Raw genomic sequence first — 23,869 nt, 5'->3', positions numbered from 1 at the left:
TTGATGCAATTTACACATTTTGCCCAGACAGAGAATCGTAAACCAGCTAGCTAAGAGTCTGAGGGCTCCCACCTATTTTTCATCCACTCAGACAGCTATTGCTTTAAAAAACGCTGAACTCGCCTTCAGGAAAAATTTTTAGGATGTTACTTTGAAAGCAGCAACATTTTTCTATTTTTTGTTTCCCTAGATAAAAAGATAGATATATTTCCTGCATAGTAAGTTGCTTAGATCTTTCACGGTTTTGTTTACTGAGGGCATATGTATGTTACATCAGTGAGATGATGCCTGTGTGTTGTTCACTGGATGTGAATGGAATATTTTCAGATAATGTGATTTTACAAAAATGGCTTTAAAAATACAATTCTTGAAGCTTTATTGGTTCAGCTACATTGTCATCGTGAAGATTTTTGAAGTCTGGGGTTTGCTAGTTGTTTCTGAGAGGAAAGAGGCGAACAAGCTGAAGAGTTTGCATTTTCCAGTGCGGCTGCGGGTACTCCCGTCCCTCTGCGCAGGCACAGCACGGCTGCAGCGCCCTGGGCATGGCCGACACGCTTGCTCCGTGCTCCTGCACCTGCGTCCCAGGAAGCCCGGTGCTCTTGGCAGCTGAAACAAATGGCTCCAGGGTCATGGTGATGTAGAGGAGTCTGGTTTATTAGTCCTCTTTGCACAGTGCAGCATGAAGAAACAGCACGGGCGCAACTGGGTAACAAATAACCATGGTTGTTGAATACTTGCCGACGCAAAATACAATCAGCAGCAGCTTAAAAAAGTTAGAATATTGTGGATGACATCAGAAGGTTCAAAAAAACACTTAAAGGGATACTGTACAGTCCATCTCCTGTCCCCTTAGCGTAAAACATGCACTGAATTTTGAGTTACTGATGAGAGAGATACATCACTCATCACTGGCCGTTTTGTGACATGATGGTGAAGAACTAATGTGATCTTCCTCTCTCTATTTATTTTGACAAAGTAACTGGAACTCTTCAGAAGACTGTTTCGTTTCATTTACAACCAGCACAGAAATGCCAATCCTTAAAAATAAATCATGAAGGCTTCCACTGTCCGCTTTGAATGACTTAAGTTCATAGAGGATTTATCAGTCTATTTACAGTAGAAATGAACAGCAAGTTCAAACTTATGTCCCCAGTACTTTACGTAGATTTTCTGCTGTAGAGTACTTGGCTGTTTAAAAGTACGCAGAAGCAGCATGTTTAAACATGCACGGTGTTTGCTGGCAGCCTTAACACTGTTTTACAATTTGCTGTATTAGTGTAGTCAGTACACATCTTGTTCACTACATAATCTCCAAATGATTTTTTTCTTCTAGTTCCTGAATTTCTCAGTACCCAAGAATAACTACAGCTGTTCTAGGACTTATGTATTAGAAAACCCTGCTGTATGCTTAGAAGTTCTTTTCAAGTAAACAAAGCTGAGAACAATTTTCCTGTCCCTTCATCCATCAGTGACACACACTTAAGTGGCACCGGACCATTTACAGTTCTAATCATACTGCAGCATCTGTCAAAAGCAAGAATTTAGCTGTAAGGCATCCTTCCAGTATCCTTACTTGCTACCTCAAGCAGCAAACAGGTAAGCCATATTCAGTCTGTTATGCTTAGTCCTTGCCCAGGCGCCACGATGCCATAATGATTTGTTTCACACAGCTCATCTAAATCCTTACTCTCTCTTCCCACATAAAAAAACAGGTTTCTGGTGATAGATGTGGGTTCAGGTGGTTTATTTGTTCCTTTTTAATTTACTGAAACTTGTGTGACTCGCTACACCCTTTATTCTGAAAGAGTTAACCGCGTGTCCAAAGTTTGCTTTTTAGATGAATGCTTGTTTCCTTACGGTCTTTAGGAATTGAGCCCTCATCCTGTGTGTGTGTCACCTAGAACATATTTGAGAGGCTGGGTTCCACCCCCCCCAAGGTCAGGAGTTGTCCCTGCAGGGAGGGGAGGCTTCTTTTTTTTTTTCCTATTTCACACTCTGCATTAAGTAGGAAAATATAATTGAGAAATAAGTATTTTATTTTTAACAATGATCTGTACGTAAAAAACCCAATGCTTCTTATTCATGACTTTGTTTGAAAAGAAATACCAGGTGTTCTTCCTATGGTACTTTATCTTTCTTAAATAACAAAAAAAGTTCACTGGAAAGAATATCAGAGGCTAAAGACATTTGTTTTCGCACCTCACAAATATGAAATTTTTTTTTAAAGTATGTATATATAAATATAATTTATTAAAATACTAGTCCTGTGCTTTTCTTCAGTGATGCTTCTTAATATGTCTGTAAACAACTTAATCACTAAAATTTTTAAGTTCTTTTTTCATTTAAAGAAAGCAAACTGCTCTGCACCTGGCTCTTTGGGCCTAGCTGCTGGGTACCTGTGTAATAATATATTTCTCATATAACTGAGTTCCAGTGCATTTATGGAAATTTTTTTTTTGCAAAAATAAGATTTTGTAAGAATCCCAGGTCTTTCAAACACAGGTCTTTTTCTTTTTATATATATATGTATATATATATGTAAAAAAATCATTTCAGACTGTGATAGCATATAAAGATGAAGAGTAGCAAAACTGATTTAGTGTCCACCTGTAGGAGAGATTAGGAATTGCGTACATGACACCCAGTGTCCTAGACCCGACAAATGCTACCGTGTCTGTTTAAATTCCTCGTGGTGAAACGGTGCCCCCTGATGTCCCGCGAGCTACCTGGAAACCAGAAAAGGACATTCTTCCAGATGTTCCTGAATGAATCGTTCAACCTTCTAAAACCTGCAGTTAATCATATGCAAAGTTGAGAACTATTCAGTCCACTGTATCATGCAGAGGATTTAGAGTCAGGTAAAGTTCTGTTTCCTTATTGTCGCTGTGTTCAGGCACCAACCTTTCCACGTTGATGTTTTTCCATGTTTCTGATTTGAATCCTCAAGTCATCCCCATCTCAACAATCCTACCTCAGGCTGTAGAGTCCTGCAAGAAAAGAAAAGTAGTTTCAGACTTCTCACGGCTTTTCCTCACAGCTTTGGTTTCCTCAGTCTGAGCCACGGTTATGCAGCTGGTCTGTATCAGAGCAGAGCCCTGGGAGGTAGGGCACAGTACAGTTGTGTTTGAGTCACACTATCTGTTGAATAACTTGATTGTAACAGATTTTTGAGAGTGAAAAGAAAAAAAAAACCACCTTTAAAACACATCACAAAGGTGAGAGCTACAGGAAAAAAACCCATACAGACCCTGGAAAGCTCTGCGTGGGTAAAGATCTACATTGTCAGCCACTTTTTACTGATAAGCCAAGGAATACAAATGTGAATATGTAAAGAATAAGAATGCATACACTTCATAATTATCATTGCAGTTTTACATTTTGCAGTAGGGCAAAAAAATGACAGAAGCTTGTGAGTGGCAATTAATTGAGGAGCAGCTTGAGTTCCTCAGATTAAAAGTATTATGCGAAAAATAAAGAACAATTTAATGCAGGATAATTCAATCTGAATAACATAAGTATATGAAGAGAGAACCTCAAAGAAACAGGCTTTTGCCCAAGTGATGTGTTTGGTATGATCTCTGCCCTACTGCTGGGTTTCCCGATTTCAGCCTGTTCCATGCAGAGATGTTGTTAGTGCCTACGTTTACTGCTCGGTATGTTTTTTTCTCTCTCTGGAATACATGAGCAGAAACTTGCTCTGACCTTTCCCTGAATGTGCTCATTAACTCAGAGCACCTAAATACAGGTATCTAGCAAATGATTAATAAAAGATGAGGAAGGAGTCATTACCGTAATAAATGACACCAGTTACATTGTAATTGGCTGTACAGGGGGAAACAATGAAATTGGATGTATTTCTTGCCATCTTCCTAGGATAAATCTTCAGCGCTTGTAACAAAAGACAACAGTAAGATTTTGCCCTGACTCTTCCTGGTGAAGGGAGTTCTTCATTCTGGTTATTACATTTCAACAGACTGCCCGAGACGAGCTGCAGAATACTGCATCTCTTCTGTGGACAGGGAGCCAGCAGGGTGTATTGCACCCGTATTTTTAATGATCTTTAAGGTTAGGTACGCCTCGTACCTCACAGCCCGTGTCTCCTGGGGAGGGAGATGCTCGTCACCCTGGGGAGATGATGTCTCCAGGAAGGGCTCACGCTGCTGTCTGGCAGCTAAGAGACTGCATCGAGCCCAAGAGCGGCTCACGGCGGAGCCCAGCTCCGGCACCGAGCAGGTGGGCTCCGCGATGGCCCCGGCCCGCCCGGCCCAGCGCGCCCTCCCCCTCCCGTTCCCGTTCCCGTTCCCCCTCACACCAGGCGCGCCCCCGGGACGAAGCGGCACCGTGCAAAGGCCGCCGCGGTTCCGGGGCTCGCCTCGCCCCGCCTCGCGCGGGAAAGCGCTGAGGGGAGAGCCCCCCCGCGCCGCGCGCACCGCCTGCCCGCCACGCCAGACGAGGGTCGCGTCACCGCGCGGAGCTGCGACAGTAGCTTCGAACTTTCTAGAGCCAAGCAGGCAGCGTGCCACGCTCCGCGCGCCGCCGGGCGCGCTTCGCCCTAAAGCCGCGCACTGCCGCCCACCCCTCCATCCACCGACCGACGGACGGACGGAAGGACGGACTGACGGTCCGACCCCCTCCCGCCCGCCTAGCAACAGAGCCGTGCCGTGCCCTGCCCTGATTGGCTGGCGAGCCCGGGGCGGGCTGCGCGGCTCCCCCAGGCGGCAGGAGGTGGGTAGGGGAGGTAAGAGTGTCCCGCCGCCCGATTGGCTGAGGCGTCTGCCTCGCGCGCTCCGATTGGCTGCGAGAGGCGCCATCTGGAGCTGCGCGGCAGGGGGCTACGGCGTGAGGGAAGGGCTGCCGAGGAGAGAGGGCTGCTGTGGGCTGCCGGGCACCGGGCCGGCATCACCGCACGTGAGGGGCTTTCTTATTGTTCACGTGGCAGCTCACTGCGAGCTGGAGAGCCAGGTGGGTTGCTGTGAGCTGGCCTCAGGCAGCCCTGTGCCCTGGGAGGGACATACTAAGAAGTAAATGCGTTTGCTCCTGTCCCAAAATACCTTTCCTCGTGCTACATTTGGTATCCTCGTGATTTTTAACAGTTGCAAACACCTCGGGTTTGTTGCCTTGGTTATGCCTTCAGGGTAGGGTCCTGTTTGAAGGATAAGTGTGTATTCCCAATGCTATCACCAAATGTTACTGAGCGCTGAAGACTTTAATGTTACATGGCTTAATTACGGTTCTGTTGTGTTAATTCTATTAATGTTCTTTTATAAATAATCACAAATAGGAGTGGAGGAATGGATTTTTGGTAGATGTAAGTAAGCATGTAGGGTGATGAGAATCTGACAAGCAGCAACTTTTTCTGGAAAGGATTTTTTTTCTTTTTTTTCAAAGGTTTGAAAGGAAACAGAAAGATTGAAGGCTCCTTCCACTGAAAGAGCTTTATCAAATTAGAACAAAATTAATCTACATAATTGGCTTAAGGCACAAGACTTAGATATAGTACTGATACAATTAATTTTTATATCACCTGACATACAAGCTCTACTGAAACGCTTTGTTTGAACAGAAGAAATTATAGAGAACTTTTGCTCAAGCTGACTATTTTTGTAGTTAATTTCTTCTTCTTTTTCTAACAGGAACCTTTACTTACCAAAATGAGACACAATCTGGTGTGTCAGACACCTCCCACTGTCACTGTTCATGTAAAATCAAGTGCATCCAGATCACATCAGCAAAAAAACCTTATTAGACTAAAGCGGCCTACTTTTAAAGACCATGAAGAAAACTGTGAAAAAAAGGTTCCTAGTCATAAATGTCCCAAGGGACCATGTCTAGTTATTCATCGTCAGGAAATGACAGCTTTCTTTAGATTATTTGGTAGGTTAATAATGATAGATATCAATGTATTGCCTGAGAAAATTATTAAGCAAGTATGCTTTATAAACTCCATTATTTTGGGACTGCTTTTTATATAGCTACTAATGGCTGTGTCTTTGTCTAAATGCATTTTGTTGTTATATTTTAGTGTGTAAATATGTAATGCTTAAGATAAAAATACAGAAAGGGCTACCAAACTGATGAAAAGTATCTTTATAAATTACAAATGAAACCAAGGTGGTATGATACTTCCTTTTATGATCACTTCCCTTTCCATTTTCTCTTATATTTCAACAAATACATGTAAAACAATAAACATCTTGTTTTACACAAGGCTTAAAATGGCTGGACTCTTAGTCTTATAAACATGTTATTTATTGTGGGAATAAACATTTAGTGGGAGAAGTGGAATGGGAAGAAAATCTGAGGAGTTGTAGCATCTCTTTTGCATTTGCATCTCTGATAGAAAGTTTTGTATTTATTTTATTTAGTGAGGAGATTAAATAATAGCGGGAGATTACCCTTGGTTTTTTGAATACAGGAGTGAATCAGAGAGTTTGCAGTAATCCCATCACAGTACATGTTCACAGACAGTGATGCAGTGACCACAAATTAGCAAGTATTGTCTCATAAAGGCTGTCAGGTAATCAAGGTGCAGACCTCTCCACAGCCTATGGCTCATCAGAAATAAGGATATGCTGTTAGATGGAGCCACTTATGCTGGAAGAAGTTACAGAAACAGGAGAAGTACTCGTGATTTTTCACCTTCACTTGCTATTTATTACTGAGGATGAATGAAATGCAGTCACCAGATTTTCCACCTTGCCTTTCTGATAGTTTGTCTTCTTTGCTCACTTAATTTTTTTCATACCTAATCTCCTTCTCCCCTCAGTTTCTCTGTTATCTAATCCTGGATCTAGCTTTTTTCCTTTTATCTGGTTTAATAAAAGGACCATCTGTTATTTACAAATACTTTCTACCAAAAACAATTTTGGTGTTTGAAAGGCTACAGCTTTCTTTTGTTACAGATGATGATCTAATCCAAGACTTCCTTTGGATGGACTGTTGCTGTAAAATTGCAGACAAGGTAAGTGTATTTCCTTCTTTGTTAACAGAACATATACTGAATGAAAAATCTGCCCTTAATCACTTGATACTGTAATGCAAATATAGAACCATAATTTTTTTCTAATGCGTTCATATGGAAGCTACAAGAAACTCAATTTATGCTTTCTCATTGATAAAAATGACCAAAATATCTTTGCGCAAGATAAATGTCCGACGCATTTTAGGAAATGATATACTGAAATAATATATTGATACTTAATAATGAATGTAACATTTTACATTTTAAAACAGTATCTCTTGGCAATGACTTTCGTTTATTTCAAGAGGGCTAACTTCACAATAAATGAGCATACCAGAATCAATTTCTTTGTCGCTCTGTAAGTACTTTTAAATTACCTGACTTTATCCTAATAAACTTTGCATTATTTTATTTTTTTGGTTTTGCCACTGATAATTATGATATACAATGAGACTTCTTTAATGACTTTGTAGTTGTTTGGGTTCTTTATGATGTACAGAAACGTAATCTACATACTATATATAAATAGTGCAGATTCAACATTCTTCCTCTGGTGACCACCTGTGTGGAAAAAGCTTGAGCAGCAGTGAGGGGATGTTTGCATTGGTGTTGTGATAGACAGCGTGGCATTCTGCCTACCATACTGTAAATCTCTGAACTGTTTAAGCACTACAAGAAATACATGCAGGACAACACATGGCAACATATATGTGGCTCACATTTCCCGTTTTAAGACACTATTGTATATCTTTGCCAGCCTATAAGTCATTTGCACCAGAATGTTTCATCATGATACGCACCCCTGGAGTAACTTTTTATTAAAGTTTCTGTCAGCATGATTTAAGTCAACCGAAAAAATGTTGCTAGAGAATGTCTGAGAACTTTTTTTAACAGTTCTAAAATTTCTGCACTTTGACAGAGGTGGCAGTCAGGAATCTGTATTTACCAAGCCTATATAATCTCTCCATGTTTGGCTATACCGACAGAGTGATCCAGCATTTTCTTTCATAGTGTTAGGGTGCTCAGGTCATCTTTTTGTGTAATAGGGCTTCTCAGATGCTCTGATTTGCACACTAGCGCGAGGAGAGAGGGCCGTTTCTTCTACTGTAAATGGTATTGTGGGAAGCATCCACTGAGCATGGAGGAGAAAGCCGTCTGACTCCATTGAAGGGAGAAAAGCCAGGCCAGAAGAGCGAGAGGATTAGAAAGGGACAAAGGGTCTGGTGAGACTGGGACTAGAGGGAATCCTGGGGTTAGGAGCAAGTGAGAAAATTGGGGAGGCAACTAAAAGTCCTAATTTTTTCAGGTATGGTTTACAGGAGTTTAGTATCAGGTGGATCCAGAGGAAGTATTTTCCTGTTGTCTGAGAAGATGACCCAGAACAAAAAGCACACGGTGAAGGAAGGGAGAAATATGGACGTTAAAGTCATTTAAGGTTTTCTTTCATACAGGAAGGTAGACCTGTATTTTGTTGTTTGCTGCTGATTTAATGTGAGCAACGTAATTTTCCAAGAATAGCTAAAATCCATAAAGTAGAAAATGCAAAATTTAAGATTTTGTAAGATAGTTTTGAGCTTTACTTAGAGAATCAGTCAGAAACCGTTCATTTTAGTGCAAGGATATCTTGCCAGTTTGGAGAAGGCCGTCAGGGTATGTTAGTTCTTGCATGTCTACTCATCTAGGAGACTTTAGGGTAAAGCAATTTTTATAATAGCTTGTTTCTATTTACCCAAAGGATACACATGGAACTTTCTGATTAAGAAAATACTGTACTCCTGTGAGAAGAACTACTTCTATATTATGTCTTTAAATGTTAGAAATCATACTAATACAGGGATTCAAGATTAACATTTACAGATACAAACATATATGTTTGAAGGTATCTGGCGAATACAGTTGAAGAAGAGGATGAAGAAGCAAAGTATGACATTTTCCCATGGGCGTTGGGAAAAGCCTGGAGAAAACTCTTCCCTGATTTTTTAAAATTAAGAGATCAGCTATGGAGTAGAATTGACTACAGGGCTATTGTAAGCAGACGCTGCTGTGAAGAGGTAGGGAGGATTTTAATATTGTAGATGCTGAAACTACGACAATTAATACCAGCTAACAGTCTAGCTCTATATAAATACTTTCTTCCCTAAAGCGTGTAGACAAGTCATGGGAAAGAAAAGATGCAGCTAAAACTTAATGGTCTATTCATCCTACATGATGTGTTTTTTTTCTTCTGCATTTAAAATACATTCTTTGAAACTGTGCTTTTAAGGTAAGTTAAATATTTTACATTGCATTACTGTTAAAAGTGAAGTTTTTATTGACTAGAATCTTTATGCAAATATTTTTAAAACTTACCATCGGTTGTTTCACTTCATTAACTTCAGAAATAATATTGTGTGTGTGTGTTTGCTTTACAAATTTTAAGTTTGTACACAAGTAAAACATTCAAATAAAAATCCCAGCACCTCAGGTGAAATTTTAATCCCTTAAAAATTACCAATATAACCTCAGCTGACTTTTTAAGGTAGGGGTTTTTCACTGCATTAAAAAAAATACCTCAGAAGGACACACTTTTAACATTTGCTATTATTAATATAGTGTTATAAGCTTCATTTTGCAGACATCAGGAGGGGAAAAAAAGACATTCCGCACTTTTCAGGTGGAATGTATCTGTCTGGAAAAGCCCTGTCATGTTCTAAGAACATAATGTTTACTATAGCAGGTGGAAAAGAAAAATCTTATTTACGCTAGAATCCCATCTCTGGAGATGGGACTGGGTGCTTATGGGAAAAGTACAAAGAGCAAGGGAAGTGTAGAATGCTTTTCCCAGTATACCCTCCCAGCTTCCAATGGTCACCAGTTCAGTGACGTTTTGAACTAGAAGATCCATCTACTGTATATTTGGTGGTTAGTAAAAGACACCATCAAAGCATAGGCTGGTATTTATGACGATTCACGTGAATATACAAGGCTGTAAACTGTTGTGTTTCCACATCTGATTCATAACTGCTTCATGTACTCGTGCCTAAGGTAAGCAAAGTTTCTTGTGAGACAGAAGCAGATAGATGATACCCATTGCAGCTACGGAGTATTAATTCCATGAATTACACAGAATCACAGAATGTTCGGGGTTGGAAGGGACCTCTGCGGGTCATCTAGTCCAACCCCCCTGCCAAAGCAGGGTCACCTACAGCAGGCTGCACAGGACCTTGTCCAGGCGGGTCGTGAATATCTCCAGAGAAGGAGACTCCACAGCCTCCCTGGGCAGCTTGTGCCAGTGCTCCGTCACCCTCAGAGGGAAGAAGTTCTTCCTCATGTTCAGATGGAACCTCATATGCTTCAGTTTGTGCCCGTTGCTCCTTGTCCTGTCGCTGGGCACCACTGAAAAATCTGGCTCCATCCTCTTGACACCCACCCTTGAGATATAAGCAGTTATAAGGTCCCCTCTCAGCCTTCTCCAGGCTGAACAAGCCCAGCTTCCTCAGCCTCTCCTCATAGGAGAGATGCTCCAGTCCCCTCACCATCCTCGAAGCCCTCTGCTGGACACTCTCCAGTAGCTCCTCGTCTTTCTTGAAGTGGGGAGCCCAAACTGGACGCAGGACTCCAGAGGGGGCCTCACTAGGGCAGTGTAGAGGGGAAGGAGAACCTCCCTCGTCCTGCTGGCCACACTCCTGCTAATGCACCCCAGGATCCCATTGGCTTTCTTGGCAGCCAGGGCACACTGCTGGCTCATGGTCAACCTGTCATCCACCAGGACACCCAGGTCCCTCTCCACAGAGCTGCTCTCCAGCAGGTCCGCCCCAAGCCTGTACTGGTGCATTGTCTTCAGCTGTACGTTTTCCCATTATTTTTATGGTTTCTGATGTAATGGCTGTTCCGATAGGTGATGGCTATTGCTCCAACACATTATGCATGGCAGCGAGAACGTTCCATGCACCACAGCGGAGCTGTGAGAAACTACAATGACGATGAAGTACAGCTGCCCCGAGGACCTAGTGCTACACCTATAGACTGCCTGCTTTGTGGTAAGAAAGGAAGATTTGTACGACTAGGATTATCATCGTCTTCCTCCTCATCTACTGACACTTTGGAGATGATGGAATTACTTTCATCCCAGAATTTGAAGGACACCTTTCCAACTGAAAAAATGCTCGTTGACTCCCCTCCTTATTATGCCCAAGGTATGGTTTAATATTGCAAATAGTTTTCAATTAGACAACTGAGGCCATGTTTGCCCTTCAGACTACTGTAGGGACTACCGTGTCCATCTTGGTATGACAAAACACAATCCCCCTCTGTTAGCAGACATACGTATTACAAATGCATTTACCTTGGCAGAACTGTGCTTTTACTGCCATAGTTTCATTTTCATATCTTGTCTCTTGACTTCATGGAAGTAACAACTGCTGTATATTCTGAGTCTTTCCAAATTGCCTTCCTCTACTACAGCAGATTTTGGGTTGCATTCCAGTGTATTTAGGCATTTATTACTATTCTTGCATTATAAATTAAATGGGGAATCCTATTTTAAACACTTAGGATTGGCTAGAAGAAACAGTGAAAGTACTGGTGTGCGTTATGTGAGTTAAAAGAGCAAGTGTTACAGGAGTTAAAGTGCTCTTGTTGAGAGCACTGTTTTTAGAAAGGGCAGGCTCCTCAGTTGCTGTCATCAGTTTGGACATATGTTAAATCACGATGCACATTTTCCTTTAAATCTATCTGAATTGTTAACAGTTTACACAAGATTTCCTTTATGACTGTGATACGAGAACAATACAATAATTTGTTGTGAAAATTGTTTTATGTAATTGAATCTTTGCACATTAATCTACTCAAAATGGCATCCTGAGCCTTTGTATGAGAAGCCTCCATTACATACAGCAATTATGGGGCAAATACCCATTGTATAATTTATCATTACGAGTGGAACGCACTTGAGAAGTAAACTTCCTGGGGGAGCTGTATAAGGCCTCAGTTCTGCAAAGATACTTTCATGTACTTAACCACTGCAGAGTTCTTAGTGTGCCTATTTAATACAGGGTTACAGTTATTTTATAGCTCTTATTTTTTATTTGCATATCTTCTCACCAATATCCAAATTTTCACTATTATAGTAGGATTGTGTACCTGTGAATCACAACTGTGATTCTCAAGGGATCCCTCAACTTTGAAAAATTTGGCATTTGAATCTTCCTTGAGATACAGAACAAGTCAGGTGTCTACAACACGCAATTTAATAAATTTAAACGTGTAAACATCACCACGTGCTTATGTAAAGGCTTATGTGAGACCCTAAAAGACTTAATTTGAAATCTATTTTTACTTGAGAGATCTTGCTTTTCATATCTGACAAAGGTCATAAAAAACTGTGTTTATTTTGACTATTTGAGAATGCTTTCTATATAGTAAAGTTCACAAATAACCAGGCAACTTTCAGTGTGGGTGCTGGAAGCGAACGAAAGATATACATGTCAACAACTGGTCTTTATCTTGGAATAAGCACAGCTTTATCAAGAGAACAGTTTCAGTGAATTTCAGTTTCTCTTACAGTTGTGCTTAAAGAACACTGTTCTTAAAGAAACTGATAGCAACCAGCAGGTAGCCAGTGAAGTCAGAAGCTGCTTCACTTGCATTTCAAAGGGCAGACTTTGATCCGTTATTTTCTTACTAGATTTTTTTTCTCCTTATTTCTGGTAGACTACCAGAGCCTGTCCAGAAAAAGGAGACGAGGTAGCACCTTGAACCAAGACAAATCCATGGACTGGTTTACAAGCAATGAAGAATGAAATACATGCAATGAGACAGGAACAGGTACTGTGCTTTGCAGAACAATCTGTGTTGCACTGCAGCACCACACCTGATGATTCTGTTAGAACTTTTCCCTTTACCTAGCAGGTGGGATTTCAAATCTTCTATGCTGTAGAAATCAAATTGGTCATTACTTAACAGTTACACAACTTGCAAATATACAGCAACTACTTTGTAACATTTTATTTTATTCTGATACAATATTCAAGTTAGCAGCATCAAGAAAGCAGTGGTCGAAACTTTCTCAGCTTGGTAAGGAATGCTAATTAAAAAACAAAACAAGTTACTACTTTAGTATTTCAATATATAATGATTACTTTATTATTATAAGTTTTATGATTTCATGATGTAGTAACATGTCAAATGCTAGTACAAAAAAATTAGTATTTTTGAAAGTAAAATACCATTAAACATCTGAGATAAAACGTTTTGCACGTGTCTCACCTGAATGAGCCTCCTGCCAATATGATGGTCTAGCAACATAAGGCACCGAGCAGCATCTTTCAGCATCATCAGAAGGTGATTCTGTGAGAAGTAAGTTTTTTTAGTTCTTTCCAACAAGCGTAAAACATACATGCACACTAGAGTTCCCAATGCGCATGGATTATTTTTCCCTGACGTTTTCATTATGCTTCTGTTAAAGTGCTTTGTTATCACCTATCAGTACATTCAGACCTCTTTGCTCTGCTATGGATTTTGCAAATCTACAATAGTATAAGGCATCTTTTTTGGATTTGCCAGAACAGCAGGATCACAAAGCAGAGCACACTGGTAACATTTCTTCTATGGAATCCTTAAGCCCCTCTGGTTTCTCTAAAGCTGCTACAGGATGAATATCGAGGACTGAATTTTATTAAAAAAATAAACATTTGAAAACAGTAGTAATTCTTTATTTTCAGATTGCAATTTATTTTCTATTTAGTCTAGATTTTTAATAAGATATTTAAATAACCATTAATATATCCTTTTTCAAACCTAACAAGGTCTGCGCTGTCCAAAAGCTTGTCTATTCTTCACAATAATCTCAGCTGATCTAAGAAAAAAATACTGCCTCTTCCTACAAACTCTGCCTTCATTATATCTTCGGATTATCAAATTGCAGTAACAGGGTATCTCATCAGCAATAATGTTCTTACCATTGTATTCACTTTCTTTAAGAACTACTTGATCCTGAACATGGTTTTCTTCGTACTGCTTTTGAGGTGGTTCTTCAATATTTTCCTGAGTTTCCACCATTTGGCTTGATTTGCAATTCTTGATTTTAGCAGGGAGTACCAACCAGTTTCTATGAGTTACCTCAATGATCCTTTCACACAAAAAAGGAAGCTTGCAGGTCCGTATTCTGTCTAAAAGGTCAATAACCTGTGTGATGCTTTTGAAGAAATGCAAAGGATAAAGCAGTATTTCAAAAACTCGCATCATAAACTGTTAGTCTCAGTTCTACTGCCTTTGTCACATTCTTTACCTTTGAGGTTACACAAGTACTTCAATTTTAGGACAAATTAGCTAGCAACCTGAGTACAGTTATTTTGAGGAAGTCACTAAGTGAAAACTTCTACTGACCATAATGAGAATGTTCCCAAAGTAAAGGCCAAAGGATTTGGCCAAGTGTAATTTATACTGACTGCAACTCCCTAAAAAAAAAATTACATGGGGAAAAAAAATAATTTTGTTAAACATTTCATTAATGCTGGATGTATATTTTAAAAGATGTTTGGTTTTCTAACAATGTTAGGTGATGCCTGAATAAATATCTAAGTGCCAGAAGTAAATACTTACTTTGCTAAATACACGGCACACACTCCACCCTGTTTCAGACTTGGGTGTACAACAGGCAGAGCAGTCTGAGGGTTAAGCATATCCAGAACTATCTGCAAGAGAAAGATACAGACAATTTCCCAGGAAGTATTTTTATATATACCTATCTATCTATCTCAATTTTTCTCCATAGCAACAATGCTGAAAAAACAATGTTTATATATGGAAAATGAATGCATGCAACAGCAGTATGTAATCACAAACCAGTTTTATTAGTGCCTCTCAAAACCTTAGAAAAACCGGAGGTCCACACATTTACAAAACAAAGTCCTTGCTACTCCCACATGGATTCCTATTAAAACAGCAAGTAGCATTTCACCAACGTAGTAGTCCTGAGTTAACGTTAAACTTCCTAATAATTAAATTCCATTATGCGGACATTAATAAAAACTCTTGGAAGACTACATTTACTAACACTTTTGGAAACCTAGTTTTCAAATGTAAAAAAAAAAAAAATGTTCAAGTGCATCTTTATCATGAAAAGATCACACTACAGTCTCAATGTCTACCTTACTGTTTGTTTCAAGATCTAGAAAACTTTTGTCTTTGGCAATTTATCCATCTTCTGCTAGAAAACTACTCAAACTGTAAAACAATGGGATATGCAATATCTGATCCTTCCTGTGGATTGCTACTTTTAAAGTTTTAAAAAATTATATTTTTATGATATGTACTTTATTTCTTTGCTCACACAGCTGTAATTTGTTGAAAGCATTAATGTAAATAGTTTGTCCGCTTTACACGGAAGAGCGGTTAACATCCAGCTGTTTTCCCCAGCATGTCTCCCTTTAAAAAATCTGGGTATAAAAAGCAGGTTTCTTTCATTGATGAAGATCTGATTGTTTTTTCTCATGTTAAACTAGATATGGGAATCCCATTGTGAGTGTGAGCACTAGTTTTAATTTATGCAGAAATGATAAATGTCAAATGGGTGGATTTTTTGGACTTACTGCATCAAGTGTTACAGATTTCATATCCTCAGCAGCTGTTGAAATGTCTTTAAGGATGAAATCCACATTATCTGGCCACTCTTCCATATGTCCTTTTTCCCATGCAGCACGCCAGTGCCTGTAATTCTTCTTAGCTAAATTATGATGATCATCTCTGATTTCATAACTTATAACACGTCCTTTGGGCCCAACTGAGAACAAACAAAAGACACTAGACTTTACTGCTTTTGCCCCTGCATAATAAAGAATTTAGCAAAAAGTAGCATAGTAACAGAAGTACATGTTTAAATCTCAGCTTCACTTTAGGAAATAATCACATATGAAACTATGAATTACAATTTATTTTTTCTTTACCTTTAAAACAGATACATGCAGATAAAGTGCTGGGTTAGTTTTCCTACAGACTGAAATCCATCAATCCACAGATGACATAAAGCATAGTGACAGCAGTACAAACTGTTCCTGAGATGTCCTCCGAAAGTAACTCCTGCAGGAAAAGACGACTCGAGCATCTGTGGCCCTATCAATCTGTGATTCTCCTGCTACAGCTACCAGAGGTAGCAGCCGAGAAAGCTGCAACACAGGTTGCTACTCACAGATGCTGTAAACCTGATAGACAGTGACTGCTTCTGTTGTTAATAAGATTTGAAACTGATGGTTTTAATTTTTTTTTTAATAATCCTCATTTTTGCAAAGGTTTGCTGTTTTCCATGCATAGTTCTTTCTCCACCTGTCTCTTCTTAGGGTTGGGGAAGGGTGAGAAACCCCCCAGACCTGCTCACGGATCTCAGCCCCACAGACAAGTTTTCAAGTGTATGCTTTGATTTACACAGGCTTGTGTTATTTTCCTGTTCTTGTTTGTAATGGTAATAAATTGTTTTATTACTTGTTTTAAGTATAAATTTACTATCCTGAAATTTACCATATGAGTCCAATACACGATGTTCTTCATAAAGGAAGTGTTAACCAGGATATCCAGGCAAAGACAGCAGCATGTACATTGCTGTATTACTCTACGCTTGTATTACTCTTAATTTCTCAAACCTATCACACCATTAGCTTCTCCTCCTCCTTGCTGCTTTTTAATGGGCAAAACCAGCTTCTAGCAATCAGCAGCTCAGCGGGTGAGGTTCTGTGATTTTTTTTTAAAGCTATTTTAGGTTGGAGTCACCAGGCTCCTTCCCTCACCTATTTGATCCCGCTGTGATTCCATTCAGAAAACTGAACATAAGAGGGATGGGTTTCCTGGGAGTCTCTCCCTGATCTAGCTCACTCTGGGCTCTGTCTGATCCACAGCCACCATGTAAGGAGGGAAGGCTTCAGCAGTTGCCTTTGATCATCTTTAACAGTTGTAGAATCACAGCACCAACTCTTTATTGCTCAAGATTTTCAGGTTGGAAATATTGGAGGAATAAAATTGTTCACATTGGAATCGGTCTTATTCCTTCCTCTGCTCGTTCCAAAAATTTCCTACATTTTGAAAGTGACTTCTGGAAAAATAAGGACAACTAGTTAAAATGTCTAGGCAAAACTCTTCATTTTTTGTGAAGCTGCAGTATGTAATTTTCCAGTTCTCAAAGATTTTGAAGTCATGGTAAATGCTGCATTCTTAACACAGTCTTAACTTTGTCCTATTCCATGTCAGTAGTTTCTGGGAAAGACTAAAGAAGGAACCGAAAATAAAACATAAACTGAGAGTAACATGAAGAGAGAAGCTGAACAAAGTCTGTTAAATCAATGAGAATTTGGGAAATTAAATACTTCCATGAACCTTGGTAATGCATCCACTAGATTTAAATTGGAGCATTTACCTGTGTAGCAGCTATTTTTCTTGTTGCATATCAACGTACTAAATGGTGGCAAAATTAACCACCATTAGGAAAGAACAAATTGAATCTATTTATCTATTGGTCAGTGCCAAATTGTGTTAAGCTGTGACTAACACTGTCAGTATTTGGTGCCAATTTCAGTTCAGTACATTTGAAAATGGCAATACAGTCTCATACCGTTCTTCCCTCTCCTCAAGATAGAGCTGAAGTAGCGCATGAGCTCTGCTTTCTTCCCAACGCAGGGTTAGCACTCTGGCGATGCCAAGGATTTTGCTGACTGGGCACAGCTACAGCTAAATTAAAGTGATCACAACGACCCTACTGGACAAGACTGAAAAAGGAGAGGAATAATTGGTTTGTCCAGGTGGGTTTGTATGAAATGGCCATGGTGGACTGAATACCCAAGGCAGAAAATAATTCGCTGTATTTAGGAAAAGATAACTTCTGCCTTAGCCAACATCAGGTATTCAGTCTCTTTCTTCAAATTTAGGGTCTGGCTGTACAGGAAGATGGGCAAAGTTAATGACTCTCACTTTCCCCTCTCTCCAAATGCATCTCTGGAAAGAGAAGTGCTGACTTTCATCTTCTGTTTTGTCAGCTTCTAGCTCCCATTCCATTGCTTTGAGGATAATCCCATACTATCTTCAAAGCCTATCATGGAAGTACCAAAAAACCCTTAGTTTATTGCAGAAAGGTCATCGGAAGTAACTAAGGAATAGCAGCAGGAGACAGAAACAGGGAGAGGGAGCAGAGGTACAACCGCTGACCTGAGAACCTGGGCTCAATGTGTATCAAGCCCACCTGCAGCTGAGTGATCTTGGGTCAGCATTTCATGGCTGACCATTAGAGTGTTTTCAATTGAATTAGTACGCCAGGTGGAGATTTCTGCAGCTAAAACAAAGGACTAAGAAGAAAAAACTGCTCTGTTCCATCTCAGCAGGGGATCCTCCAGATTTCCTTTGCTGCTGCCTACATGCCTCCTACCGATTTTAAACTCCTGATGGATCTCAGCACTCTAGTTTGTACCATTCACTGGGTGTAACCATTCCTCACGTTACCCTCAGGAGTATGACTTGGCATCCCAGGGTGGGACTGGAGTGAGTTTTAAGGTTGTTTCATGGTCTTGAACAAAAAGAGCAGCTGATCTGCTTAGTTTGTCTCCCTCACAAGAGTGTAAGAGGAAGCATCACCTCCCACAGATACTTGTCTGGCTGTACGTGGGAGTATGGAAACGTTTTGTATCTTGAACTGTTGAATGACACAGAGTACAACTGCAAAGGCAGCCCAAACTGTAAACATTTTACAAAGACAGCATAGTCTATAACGCTGCTTTTTAACAAACTTTGGGAAGTAAAGAAATGCTGGGGTTTCAGAGGAGCTCAGGAAACAGGGTTGTTTCTCAGGTTCAGTGACCACTGCTGGCACCCTCGGGTGTTCAGTTATTCTGATGGTGGGGTGCCCACAAACGCTGACTTTGAACACAGGCCTTGGGGTTATGCAACTCCAGTGTTTCTGCTGTATCCATTCAAGATGATCCATGATGAGGTTCACATCTTTACCCTCGAAAGTCCTTTAATGTTGCAGAGAAGGACAATACTCTGCAACAGCAGAAACACATTTTAAAAAGCGTGAAAAATAAATTCAGATGGTGCTTTATTTTTCAGGTGCACGCAAAAGCAATTACAGCAAACAACAGTGGGGTTTTTGTTTCATTTTGTTTTTCTTCCTTAAGGAATTTGTTCTGTCAGGAGCCCATAAATCAAGTTACACTGAAATGTGGTCCACTAGCAGGACAGCTACAGATAAGATGAAGTGTAAGGGTGAGGTTTCACCCTCACTCACGTGGCTGAGTGCAAAGGCTTCTACCTTTCAGAGCTATGAGGCCTAGATCAAACCAGGCTAGCTGTAATATGAAAAAATAACAGTCTGCGTCCAGACAAGCATTTTCACTGGTACACAGCAATCTGATTATTTGTGCCATCCATCAAGATGAGTAAAAGGAAACTGAGAAAGGCAAGAGACTGGAGAAAGAGTCTAGTATGATTAAGCCAAATGCAACAATAGTGATGGCTGAAACTCAGCTTTCTGCAGGGCCTTCAGTAACCCTTTGTACTACAGCCCTCGAAATAGAGTCAATATGGTTTGCAGTCCCTGCACTGGCTCTGGCCAGATCCAATCTTCCTTTAAGTCAACCAACTACACACAAACATGTGAACTACAGCAAAACTTTTAAGAACTGACCATAAGTATTTGGCCAAAAGAAAGGCAAAGCATGATAAGGGAACTGTGCTGTGTCTACGTTTTCTAATAACAGGTTCTCACCTGCTCTTGAGAGAAACAAGCTCATGGCACCAGACCCACTGCCAGTTTCCAGAACAGTGTCTCCTGGGTGGATATCCATCATCATCAACAGAGCACTTATATCCTGTGGGTGAGAAAGCCACGGCACGTTACTATTCTTGGAAACTACGCGTGAGATTCGGCCGGCAACCTCCCAGTCGCCAGCCATCGCGGTGAGCAGCTGGCACCTTGGGGTAGGCGATGGTGGGCCCCCGCGGCATCAGCAGCACGTACTCCTCCAACGAGGGCCGCCTCAGCAGCAACCCCGCCCCGGCCGACGTACGTAGCACCTGCCCGGGCAGCTGCCCGATGATGTCGCGGTGAGGCAGGAGGCCGCGGGGGCTGGCCAACACCGAACCCTCCGCCAGCCGGCACAGCAGCTTCAGCGTCGTGTTGTACTTCCTCCGCATCTCCGCCAGCGCCAGCTCCCCGGCTCGGAAAGGGCCGGGACGCGCTCCCTCAGTCTCAGGAAACACCTGAGGGGCGGCCTCTTCTTCTTCCTCCTCCTCCTCAGGGGGAGCCTGAAGGGCGGCCGCGCACCGCCCCACCGCCGCCGCCTCCTCCGGCGGCAGCAGCCGCCTCACCCGCTCCAGCGGCGACAGCGACGTCTCCCATGCCCGCCTCCGAGGCCTCCCGCCGGAGGAGGAGGAGGAAGAGGAGAAGGAGGCGGCCCGCCACAGCCCGCCCCAGGCCCTCATGAGGAGCGAGGCGGGAAGAGACGCTCAACGCTCGCCCCCGCGCGCCTGCGCCGCCCGCCCCGATGACGCCGTCCCGGCGTCATCGGGGCGGGCGGCGCAGGCGCGCGGGGCGAGCATGCGGCCCGTGCATGCGCCGGCGCGGAGGGCCGGGAGAGGGAGCGCCATGGCGGCGGCAGCGTGTAGCGGGGAGGCGGCGGCGCGGGCCCTCTGCGCCTTCTCTCCCCGCGACCGCCGCTGGTTTGCCATCTCCGGTTCGGACGGGCGCCTGCGGGTGTGGGAGACGGCGAGCAGCCGCTTGCAGCACGAGTACGTGCCCTCCGCCCACCTCAGCGCTGCCTGTACTTGCCTGGCCTGGGCCCCGCCGGGGGGACGCCCGCCCCCCAGCAAGGTACGGGCAGCGTCTGAGGGGAGGGAGGCGGCGGGGAGGGGGGCGACGGGGCGCGCACGGCGACACGCTGGGTGGAAAGGAAGGGCTGGGACGGGGACGGCGGAGCCCCGAGCAGCCTCGACGCGTGGCCGCGGCCCGCTCGGCTTCACCCCGCCCTCCCGGCGCCATGTGGCGGGGGTCGGCGTGGCTGGGCAGGCCGGGGAGCGGAGGCGCGGCGTCCCGCGGCGGGGGAACGGGGTGAGGGTCCCGTGGGGGAGGGAAGGACCGGAGCTCCGTGGGTTTCAGCCACCGGCCCCCCCCCCCGCGGTGTTTGTCCACGCGTGGCGTCCCCGGGGGTGGGGTGGGCGCGCGGGGAATCGGCTTCCCTCAGAGGAGCGCCGCTGGATGGCTCTTCATAAGGCGAATTTCGCTTGTTGGTGGGGAAGCGGCACTGGAGGTTTTATATTATTTTTTTAAACGCCAAACAAAAAAAAAAAAGAGCTATTGACAGAAGCACTGACTGTGTAAAATTATTTGTCTTTCGTATAACCTACGTGGAAGAAGCCTTCCTTGAAGGAGCAAGGTACGTTACTTCGTGGTACATCTCACCTTAATCAAAAAGGTGATGCTACAGAGCAGGTCATCCACAGGTGCTGTGCGTCTGCTTAGCTTACGTACAGTTCACATTCCACTAAAGGTGGTATCTGCCTTACCCTTGGAAGTATTTCCGTGCTAGCTGCTACGCTGTCCGTGACGTGTCTTCCCCAGCTCGGGAACCCTGCGATAGGTATTCAGTAGCTTTGTCGAGAGCACACATCAGAGGGGTTGGATGTTCTCCACCTTGAATTTGTTTTATTTAACTTCACCTCAGGTGAACACTCGACCTGAAAATACCTGGAGTACATACAGTAAGGTACCTTTTCATCATGTTTATGTTGAAGTAATCCTCTTTTCTTTAGCTAGAACATACAGTTTCCTGAGAAAAAATGTATCCCTTGGATAAAGTATGTGAAATCCACCCTCTTTGTCTTAAGAAGTTGGGAGGGCTTTTTAAAACGTGTTTTGGTATATCAGCAATTCAGTTGATTTGAAATACTGCAAGAGGTATTTCAAAATACTTAACACACAGATTACCAATCCAAAGGAAGGTGGTATTGTCTCATTTTTCTCAGTTGAGCATCTTAGTCCCTGGGCTTTGAATATTCCCGGAACATTTGAAGAATGCGGCAGAAAGGGTTAGTTTTGTTTTGTTTGTCATGTAACTTTAAAGAAAAAGGGATACATGTGTTAATTGCAGGGCTGTGTAGGTTCTTATTTGTTTTTAACTAAAAATGGTATGTGAAAATGAGGTTAATCTAGCCTGAGTGAAATAAAACTTAACCTGACATAGTGCACTGCTGTGATGCTGTAAGTCAAACACAGGAGCTTTCTGAGTGGCTTTTAAAAGCTAACCCTTTTCTAGAGACCCACCCCTAAACGCCACAGATGCTCCAATTTAACCTGGTTTAGGGTTGTATGGAAAATGGGTTTAATCAGACAGTATTTGGGTACCTCTCAGTGTTTTCTAATTGTTCCAGTAGTTTGAATGCTGTCCACTGCTTGAAAGTTGGTATGTGTTCAAGTGGAGTTGGAAAACCTACTCTTTCTCAGAATAATTATGCCATAAACTTTTATAATTCATTGGTTTGTCCTTGGAGTGAACTGAAGAACTAAAGCTGTGATGGTTCTGCCAAATATATTTTATTGAGTGCGTTTTTTCTGACATTATGTAGTCTTTTTTTTTTATTCCTGGAGAGTTGTCATATCTCTAGGTAGCACTAGTATTTGGTGGCCAGCACTAGAACTGTTCCAGTAGGTATCTATAAATGGTGTTTGGCCAAACTGCACCTAAACTAAGTATGTTTTGGACTGCTGCCATATCAATGAAGGCCGTGTGTTACAGGGTAATATTAGAAATTGAGTTTTGAACTGCAGGCCCTGGAATTGCTGATGCGGTGGTGGCTTACTGGGATGTTCCCTGCATGCGAGCTTGCGTAGTGTCAGTGTTTCCTGCCTGCAGTGTTCACCGTCTGCTGCTCCATGAAGCGGTGCCTGGTGCAAGAGTATGTGGACCACCAACTTTCAAAATGCCTTCTTCCATTTTCTTCCTAGTAAGATGCGATTGCTCTGTCATCTGCAACTCTCCAGAATCATTAAGCCCCCCCCCCCCCCATTTTGATGTTTAAGTGCACTTCATGTGTGAGCAGCAGAGATCGGATTTCTGGTTTTGTGTTTGTGTGTGGTTTTGTTTTTTATTTAAGCCTCAGTGGCTGACCTACTCAAGTAAGAACATTATGGAAAAATATGTGCACAGTCCTTTTTCAGGTAACTTCTTTTAACCATCCGTACTAGTTAAAACACTGTGCTGTTTTAGGTAAAGGTGAAGGATTTCTAAATAAACTTGAGTTTCCATAAATCTGAAAAAAAATCAAAAGGAAACTGATAGTTGGTACAGTTCAGCTCCCCTATCCTATCCATGAAAACAGGGTGCTGTTGTACTTTAAGACCTTGATCTACAAGTGAATCCCACATGGATGTCTACTGCAGTTGGCAGTCTGTATATGTACTAGTGTAATGCGGAGTAAGAAGTTTGTTGGTTTTTTAACTTTTTTTAAGTTTTCTGAGGGCTTTTAAAATCATCTCCACCATTAATAGGTGTCTGAATTTTCCACTGGCGTTTCCTTCATGCAAAAATTTCTGACAAAATGTCGCATTAATAATGCTTATAAAGGGCGGTCAATAAAGAAATGCATGTGAAAGAATAATTGAAAAAACCTTCACTACCTCTAGCTTTCTTCTTGACACAGGAAATAACTGTGGACTGTAGTGGAATTTTTGTTGTATCTTTAGGTTGTTCCAAGGGAAATCGGCCATAACAAACCGAAATGGAGGGTGAACAAATTTTGGTTAAAAGATTTATGCAAGGGAAGACAAAAAAAAAAATCTGTTCTTAATTGTGGCTTTGCTTTGCAGTCTTGGGGTGTGTGAGGTGGTCAGTGAAACCAACTAAAGAGATTGAAAAGTACCAGACAACACATAAACTGTGCTTGCACCTCCACTGGCTA

At 42.1% G+C, this 23,869-nt stretch overlaps 3 protein-coding genes across 4 annotated transcripts in view; 2 read left to right on the top strand and 1 right to left on the bottom strand.

Annotated features, from left to right (window-relative positions):
* Window positions 1-412: 412 nt before the first annotated feature.
* Window positions 413-20,446, bottom strand: TRMT61B (tRNA methyltransferase 61B). 2 transcript variants are annotated; one of them, XM_075413145.1, is made up of 7 exons: window positions 19,889-20,446; window positions 19,683-19,785; window positions 15,532-15,722; window positions 14,543-14,634; window positions 13,900-14,135; window positions 13,208-13,288; window positions 413-2,987 (listed from the first exon to the last, which is right to left on the bottom strand). In XM_075413145.1, the coding sequence occupies exons 1-7, from the start codon at window positions 20,396-20,398 to the stop codon at window positions 2,968-2,970; spliced, it is 1,233 nt and encodes a 410-aa protein (XP_075269260.1). In that variant the 5' UTR covers window positions 20,399-20,446; the 3' UTR covers window positions 413-2,967. The 2 variants fall into 2 exon arrangements, with proteins under 2 accessions (XP_075269260.1, XP_009935611.2); XM_009937309.2 differs by lacking the exon at window positions 413-2,987 and adding an exon at window positions 12,918-13,025.
* SPDYA (speedy/RINGO cell cycle regulator family member A) lies at window positions 5,652-16,390 on the top strand. The gene is made up of 7 exons (XM_009937308.2): window positions 5,652-5,874; window positions 6,903-6,961; window positions 7,234-7,319; window positions 8,841-9,012; window positions 10,839-11,136; window positions 12,653-12,766; window positions 15,897-16,390. The coding sequence occupies exons 1-6, from the start codon at window positions 5,652-5,654 to the stop codon at window positions 12,739-12,741; spliced, it is 927 nt and encodes a 308-aa protein (XP_009935610.1). The 3' UTR covers window positions 12,742-12,766; window positions 15,897-16,390.
* Window positions 20,447-20,527: 81 nt separating the features above from the next.
* Window positions 20,528-23,869, top strand: part of WDR43 (WD repeat domain 43) — a 28,085-nt gene continuing 24,743 nt past the window's right edge. Inside the window, exon 1 of the mRNA XM_075413144.1 lies at window positions 20,528-20,786. Within this exon, the coding sequence (XP_075269259.1) occupies window positions 20,562-20,786 (225 nt within the window). The 5' untranslated portion in view covers window positions 20,528-20,561. The remainder of the gene's footprint in view (window positions 20,787-23,869) is intronic.

Source organism: Opisthocomus hoazin, chromosome 2, assembly GCF_030867145.1.
Source record: "Opisthocomus hoazin isolate bOpiHoa1 chromosome 2, bOpiHoa1.hap1, whole genome shotgun sequence".
NCBI lineage: Eukaryota > Metazoa > Chordata > Aves > Opisthocomiformes > Opisthocomidae > Opisthocomus > Opisthocomus hoazin.
This window is presented reverse-complemented; position numbering and strand designations above follow the sequence as displayed.